Raw genomic sequence first — 8244 nt, forward strand, 5'->3', positions numbered from 1 at the left:
GTAGAAAAGAGATACATCGGGTACAACCCAAAATAGTACAAGCCAAGAGCACAACGAAAAACCAAAACGAGAGACAAGTACAACCATACGGAGCATCCGTTGATAACTTATTCCATGAAAACAACATATGAGAAACTAAAGAAAACAAAGAAGACGAAACCAAAGCTTGCTTCCGAAAGAAAGACCAGCACCAAATGAGGTAACCAACGTCGTCATCCCCTTGCCGCCCTTTACTTACTAAACACATCAATCAACCGATGGGTTTGGAGGCTTTTCTCCTTGGTGAGAACCGAGTTTCCCATTCAGTCCAACACCCTTGGCGACAACCCTCTTTCGCGGAGAAGTTAAAGAAAACATATTCCGCTTCTTAGTACTAGCACCTGGAAGAACACCCTTTTGCTTGACCAGTCTGGCCCGTGGAGGATGCACTGTTCCCCCCGCTTTTTCACCCCGTGACTTATCCTCAGAGACACCCTCCACAACATAACTAACCGTTTCAGCCGAAGCTTGATCAGAGAGGTCCACCTCAACGATGCTCTCCTCCAAAACCTGCTCTTCCTCCACAACCTGCTCATCCGTTATGAGAGTGTCCTCTTGGGGAATCCCCTCTGACGCCGCACCTTGCTCCTCAATGATAGTGTCCATAAAACCCAAGGTATGGTCGTCCCTGATAGGAAACTCCTGCCCCAACAAGTCACTGATATCATCAGAGAAAAGCACCTCTTGCTGCGACAGTTCCATGGAACTTGAGTCTATTACACTCGCGTCACCAACACTAGGAAACAAATTCTTACACACCCTCTTTTCAGCACCTTGTGCAAGAGCCGACTTTGGCTCCATAGAAGGATCACCCGTAGTCACAGCCTCCTCCAAATTAGGACCCAGGAAATCATCAAGCATCTTCTGCTCATCAGCAGTAAAGTTGTGCCCCAAATCGCTTGTACTAAGTTGCACTTGACCATTCCCCGAGACAGCGACCTGAGAGGTTGAACCGGGAACAGGAACCACAGGCGTTTTCTTCTTCACGGACCTCTCATCTGCATGAGAGCCCCTTTTATTCTTCCTCCACTTACCCCCGAAACCCTGAGTAGCCCGATGATTATCCGCTTGAGAACCTCCACCACGACCATTCCCACTAGCAGAACCTTGGTGAGGCACCCCTGAACTATCACCACTCAACCCCGAAGCCTTTCCAGTAGACACGCCATTCACAATTGCACCCTTATAGCTCTGAAGCTTATCCTCTGGCCGAGGATCGAAACTATCCTCCAGCGCGCTGCTTCCCCTTATCACCAAATAGTGGACAGCAGGACACATCATGACACAGATTGTAACACCGCCGACAATACCCAAACAAACGCTCATATCTCAGAGATATTGTCGTCTCTTCGCCACTGTGAAACTCGATGGTGGCATCAAAGATCAAAGGCTTGAAGCCATCAAGCAGGATCCTCACCGTCCATTATCCAAATCGACCTCCTCAACCTCCTCAACCTCTCCCAAGTCAGCACCGATAGTACGGAAAGTCTCATCTGCCCAGAAGTGCAGAGGAACACCCATCATACGAACCCAGAACTTGATGAGGTAAGGGTATCGCGGATCCACCACCGGCTCCCATCTGACCAAAGAAAGCATCCAATGATCAAAATTGTAGGGCTCCATCTTCAGCACCTCATGAATGTCATTCTCGTGCTCAAAATCAAACTGAAACCGCCCCATACCCAGATCAGCCCCAACCACTCTCTCCTCCATCTTCCAAATCCGTGGCAGCATAAACAGCAACGCCTTCATAGCTTGCATCACTGGATTCATGCATCTACGAGAGAGAGGGACCTTAATCAAGGTTTTAGCATAACCCTCAATCAAAGCCGTATTATCAACTTACCCCCCGACCCCGAAGAACTCCCTTTCGTATCCTGAAGCATCAAAGCACAAGACAGAAAGGGGTTAATGACTGATCGCTCCTCCATGAATCCAAAGAGATATCCAGAGATAACAGGTAAAACCCCCAAAAAAGAAACCCAGGACCCGACAATCTCCATCGCAGATCTAAAAGATCGTGGTCCAGCAAATCAGAATCAACCAAAAAGGATCTCAAGTCGAAATCCACCCTCATCAAAACCTTAAAAACCGATCGCCATAGCTACGAGAGAGAGGTTTTTTCGAGAGAGCGTTTAACTAATAATGTTTTTTGTTTTTTTCAGAAGTTTTGAGTCCGTATAGTGAAATAGTAGTAACAAGGAAAAGTAACTAAACTACTATTAATTCGAATTCATATTATTAAGAAAAGAAAAAAGTATTACTTAACTTTATGTTATGTAAATGAGAATTTAGGGATTTTTAAGAAAAGTTATAAAAGGTTTATATTACTTATTTTTTTTTTTGATTTACTAGGAAGTTACCAGGCCTAGGCTGTACATCCTATCAGATTAGGGACCAGAGCATTTTATATGGTCCCCACCCAAGCGTTGTCCCTCGAACCGGCGATCTCTAGATTTTGCCCGAGAATCTTTACCAATTGAGCTATTACGCTTGGACGAAACAATTCCGATGGCGATTCCTCGACCGAACAATAAAACCAAACCGCCGAAACCACCACACAACACAACTCGACATTCCTTCTTCTTCGGCCACTGATATTTTTTTTTCCCTGTTGACGCAACTGATCGTTTCCCCGGCAGGTTATAAGTTTGTACCAAATTAAGGACGAAGAACTCATCTTGCATTACTTGAAACCCTTCTCGCAAGGCAACAAATACTCATTGCTCAAAGTCCCTATCCATCACATCAAAATCTAGGAGTCTTTGGTTAAAGCAACGTGATAATATCACATCTACTTTAAGTATTGTTTCCAAGAAGACTAAAGCGTCGACAAGGGAGATATTTCAAGGGATTTTGGCTTGCATGACCACGGCCAAGTTTGTTTTTGTTAACAAATATTAACTTCCGTTTTAATGACACTTAAACCATTTCTCGAGGTGGTGAAGTTCAACGTTGAAAAAAATACTTGTGATCCATCAACATTGAAATTATGCTTTAAACAAAAGTTTTTTTTTAGAATTCAAATGCATAACAATTATTTAAATATCCGAATATGCTTAAACTATGCAAAGTTTCAGTAAAAAAATAAAGAATAGTCTCTATGGATAAGGGCAATTGTATAAAATGGGTTTAGAAAGCAAAATCCTCCTATATACTCATAGCGCCAGAGACATCAATCCACTCAAGCTGCAACTGGACCTCCCCTCGCTCAACGTTCTGGAGCCTAAGAAACATATTTTGGACAATCTTTCCTTTGTGCCACACAATCTTGCTCTCTTCTGACAAGCAGTTTTGTCTGCTTGCCTGAATCTTCATTATTACAGTCCCCTCCGGTAGTCCTCCCAGCTCGTTTTGGATTCTTATGGCTTCAAGAAACGGATCAATGTGGAAAACCGCATCTCCCATCTTATCATCCCTTGAGAACCAGTCCCTATCGTACACCATCTATACCATCACAACAAAAACACATACACGCACTTGATATCAAGCATTCAACTGAGAAAAAAGAGAGTTGTTGTCATATAGGAATCACTTACGATATTGATAGGAAGAGTTGGATCAGTAATAGAAAGTGTTAAGTCTTCATTCCATTCTGGATTTAAATTCTTTTTCATCACACGTGTTCGCAGCTTCTGCGTCGACAAAGAAGAGGAGACAAAACATAGTCCCAAATAAGGTTATATATATATAGATACGATATACACATCAAATCAAAAACTTGTATACCATAGGTCCATAACTACTATTTTAATTTGATATGTCAAATCCTTGGAAATTCTCATTAGTCTTCTTAAACTACATTTGACATGTAAATGATCTCGAAACTTAAAATTTGACAAATCGAATTAGAATACATACGCATCACACCAATACTTAAAATTTCAAAGTATGTTTTTGTTTCATAATTTTAAGTTTTTAACATATAAAATAAGTGAGGCTGTGGTGATAACAATATTAAAACAGATATCGTAAAATTCAATTAAATATGTGGAAAAAAGTATTAATACTTTCTTCATTCCGTAATGAACAAAGATCTATTAGTTCGAAAACCTTGAAAATAATGGCTGAATTGGAATAGATCAAATGAAAAATTAAGTTACCTGTTTACCCATACGGACAATGACGTAAGGATCACTACTATGAGAATCTCTAATGGCGAGATTCACACCTCTAATCACATGAAGTCTTAGAAGGCCTAACAGATTCTCCATGTCTTCTCTTTTCTTAGATCGAAGAAAACTTTTGGCCTTTTCTCTTCAAATGTAAAATTTTTTATCAAAGAAAATTTTGGGGGTGGATGGCAAATTTTGTGGGTGAAGTCACCTCTGAAGTGGTTCGCCTATTATAAGGACCTCAAAAAAAATCAGTCAAAAACCAAAGAGAAAAAGTCTCGTGTTTCTTTCCGAAATGACTCGTGTCGTGTTTAAGAAAAATATTAAAAGTTACAGTCCATTTCTGTATATATTTGTTTCCTTGAATGGTCCGAAACAAGATCCTATAAAACTTCAAATTTGCCATAGTCAGTACCATAGAAAACGTTCCATTTTTTCCCCCTACATTGACTTAAGGTCCATGTAGCTTTTAAATATATAACGCGGGTTCCACGCGTCATTAGTTCATAAATCATAATGATGGGATATCTTATGGGAAAAGGGTACTACAGTAAAACCTCTATAAATTAATATTCTATAAATTAATAATCACTATAAATTAATAAATTTTGCTGGTCCCAAGTCGGGCCAGTGTAAAAATTAACAATATTCGATAAGATAATAAGATAATAATTTTTTTGAAATCTCAATGTAAAATATGGTCCCAATAATATCATAAATTAATAATCATATAAATTTATATATATATATATATATATACTGATATAATAGTGTATGTTTCTCCTAAAACTCATTTCTATAGAACATTTGTAATGTTGTATTTTCAAACTATAATGATATCTCTAAAATATTTTATAACATGTCATACAAATAATTAAATTTTAAAGTTTTAATTTTTAGATATGCATCATTTACAATTTGATAATTAGACAGATTATTAAAATATGAGAATTAATATTATTATTATTCATAAATTTGAATTTATGTATGTCATGTGTATAAGTCAATTTGTTTATAGTATTTGTAATTTATTGTCAATAATGCTTTATAAATATTACAAGTTCAATTCCTAAACCATAAAATTTATAACGTCCGAAAGTTTAATCTTATTTTGCTATAATTATTACAATTCATAATTTAAAAAAAATAAACAATTAAAAATATATCTATAAATTAATATCACTATAAATTAATAAAATGTCTTGGTCCCAACATTATTAATTTATAGAGGTTTTACTGTACTAGAAAAGTAATGTATAGTATTAAATAGTATGATCTGCTAATATTCCAAGTGATTTTAGTTTTCATAAAATTTTAAATGATTTTGATAAATTTAAAGAAATTAATATCATTTATTTTAAAAAAATTTCAAATCTCACCTAAAACTATGAGATTTGGATTTTTGTATTTTTAACTAAAAAAATCATCTCAAATCTTTCAGAATCCCTAAAAATTATATAAATCCAATCTACAAACTGTTTTGAATAACAATGGATTTTAAAGTAGATTTTTAAATAATTACTTCAATAATAGTGAATTTTAAGAAACTTTTCAAAATCTATGATTGAATAACATATAATTTGTAAATTTTACACAAATAACTTAAAATGTCAAGTTGAATACACCCGCTTAAGTTATCATCAACATACAAGATATCTTTCATTCAAAAATTTAGAATGTATTGTGTTAATCAAAAATCTTTATATATTTTTTTAGTTAAAAAATTGCATGTTTTCCGATATATTTTTATGTTTTTGTGAAAATTGCACTTTATTTTTTGTGAAAACATGCAATTTTTTAACTGAAAACATTTTCCGAAAATTGCATGTTTTTGTGAAAATTGCATGTTTTCAGTTTGAAAATGTTTTTAATGCTCATCCTTATACAGTAGGCTATCTAAACAATTTTACCTTTTTAATTTAAATCAAAATATATTAGTGAAAGTATTATATAAACTCAAGTTTATTTGTTTTATTTATTATTTTCAAAGTCTTGCAAAATATAGTTTATGCAGGGTAATATATATATATATAGAAAAAGATATTGTGCATAGTATTTCCTGTTTTAACATAGCGGATTGTCTAAATTTAGTTTTGTTAATACCTAGGGGGTTACAGTTTTATATCCTGTAGGAAATGTTAAATTTTTTTTTAGATATTTTTGAAAAATAAGACTTTATGTGTAAGTCGCCTATACATGTAAACGATTGTAAGATATTTTCCAGTCTTAAACACCCGAAGAAAACAAAATTTGGCAAAAAAAAAAAAAAAAAAATTGAAATGTGGATATCAAACAAGCACGTCACTTCCCTTAGCCCCTCACACTCTATAAGTCTTCCAAGAATTTGTGAAGCTACAATACATATACATAAACTGGTTAGATATATACTTTTTGGTCCATGGAAGCTCCGTCCGAAGGGTTAAGAAAAGGTGTATGGACTGCTGAAGAAGACAGTCTCTTGAAGCAATGTATTGATAAGTATGGAGAAGGCAAATGGCACCAAGTTCCTACCAGAGGTGGTATATATATAATTTAACTAATCACTTATATGTATTCTTATATACGTATTGATCTAAAAGTTTTTCAAATTAATTTTTCATGCTTTACGGTAAAATCCCTTTTGTTGTCCACATAATTGGAAAACTTATATGACAGTGTATTATTTCTATTTTACGTTGGTTAATAACGTCTTAGACATTGTATTATTTTTATTTTTATTAATTTACCTTTTATAGTAAATTTGTGTACAAGCAGTAGAGTTTCATTTCCATTTTATTTGAGTTCACAGTAAGCATACCTAATAGATTTGATCTCTATTACTGGTTATGTAGGACTAAACCGATGTTGTAAGAGCTGTAGAGAAAGGTGGTTGAACTACATGAATCCCAATATCAAAAGAGGAGAATTTACTTCTGACGAAGTTGATCTTCTCCTTCGCCTTCATAAGCTTCTAAGAAACAGGTTGATAAATTTCAGAAAGACATCAAAAATATTTAGAGAATGTAAGGGCTTTGATCCAATAACAAGTTGTATAAAATCTGTTCAAATGCATTCTTAGATGGTCTTTGATTGCTGGTAGATTGCCTGGTCGAACGGCTAATGATGTCAAGAATTACTGGAAAACTCATTTCGGTAAGAAGAAAGAACCATGTTGTACGAGCAGAACGAGGAAGAGATATATTACTTGTTCATCTGACTCGCAGTCTCAAGATCTTGGCGTTGCAAAGTGTCCATCTCAATCAAACAATGGCTGCAGCCAACTCAGTGAGCAAACAGAAGTTTGCCTTTCCCAAGTCAGCAACGTAGATGAGGAGAAATATGAGTTTCTGAACAGTGAAATGGATGGAGAATGTACGTGGTGGGATAGTTTGCTGGAACAGAACCAAGTGGCAAACGCAGAGGGTTCCGTAGCTACTACAATTAACGAGGAAGACTGTACTTCGATGGACTCAATGTCTCCAATGTTTGACACTGAGCAACTTTGGAGTCTATTTAATGCGGAAGGTTGATTATGTTAGGTTTGATTTGAGCTGATTTTGTTTGAAAAACCTAGTTAATGCAAAAGAGATTTTTTCTTTTTCTTTTTTAAAACACAGAATTCCCATAATCCCTCTTGGTAGTTGGAAGTCCAATGGTTTCACAACAGGCCAGGCCCGGCCAGTCCGATTGGTTAACCCGCGACTTGGAGACTTTACCAGTTCGGGTATAGTACTAACAACTAGTAGTAATAAAACCGGCAAAATCCAAAAAATTAGAAACCGCTATTATCCGCGACCTGCAACACAAATGACTCATGGCAGACCTCTCGTCTTCAACTTTTTTTCTCCTCTTTCATACTTTGCATAAGAACACTTGGTTGTTTTTGGAGATGTTTTATTAATGTTCTTTATTTTTTTTATTTGGATTAAAGTTTTAATCATTTTATTACCTATACGATTAATTAGGGAGTACAAATTAAGATTTTGGATTTTTTTTTTTTTATCATATATCCATGTTGCCAAACAAGTCCAATTGCTTATATAATTAAAAATAAAAAAATAAACAATATATGGTAAACAAAAACTGTTATTCGAAAATCTAATATTTATGG

At 35.4% G+C, this 8244-nt stretch overlaps 2 protein-coding genes across 3 annotated transcripts; one reads left to right on the forward strand and one right to left on the reverse strand.

Moving 5' to 3' along the window:
• Nucleotides 1453-4253, reverse strand: LOC104704656 (protein C2-DOMAIN ABA-RELATED 2-like). The gene is made up of 5 exons (XM_010420704.1): nt 4143-4253; nt 3579-3674; nt 3198-3486; nt 1886-1916; nt 1453-1816 (listed from the first exon to the last, which is right to left on the reverse strand). Exons 1-5 carry the CDS (start codon nt 4251-4253, stop codon nt 1453-1455), a joined length of 891 nt encoding a protein of 296 aa, XP_010419006.1.
• LOC104704657 (transcription factor MYB114-like) lies at nt 6536-7731 on the forward strand. Of its 2 annotated transcripts, none has more exons than XM_019227376.1 (3): nt 6536-6670; nt 6986-7115; nt 7213-7731. In XM_019227376.1, the coding sequence occupies exons 1-3, from the start codon at nt 6553-6555 to the stop codon at nt 7661-7663; spliced, it is 699 nt and encodes a 232-aa protein (XP_019082921.1). In that variant the 5' UTR covers nt 6536-6552; the 3' UTR covers nt 7664-7731. The 2 variants fall into 2 exon arrangements, with proteins under 2 accessions (XP_019082921.1, XP_019082922.1); XM_019227377.1 differs by having other exon boundaries at nt 7234-7731.

The sequence above is a fragment of the Camelina sativa genome, chromosome 7, assembly GCF_000633955.1.
Source record: "Camelina sativa cultivar DH55 chromosome 7, Cs, whole genome shotgun sequence".
NCBI classification, from domain to species: Eukaryota; Viridiplantae; Streptophyta; class Magnoliopsida; order Brassicales; family Brassicaceae; genus Camelina; species Camelina sativa.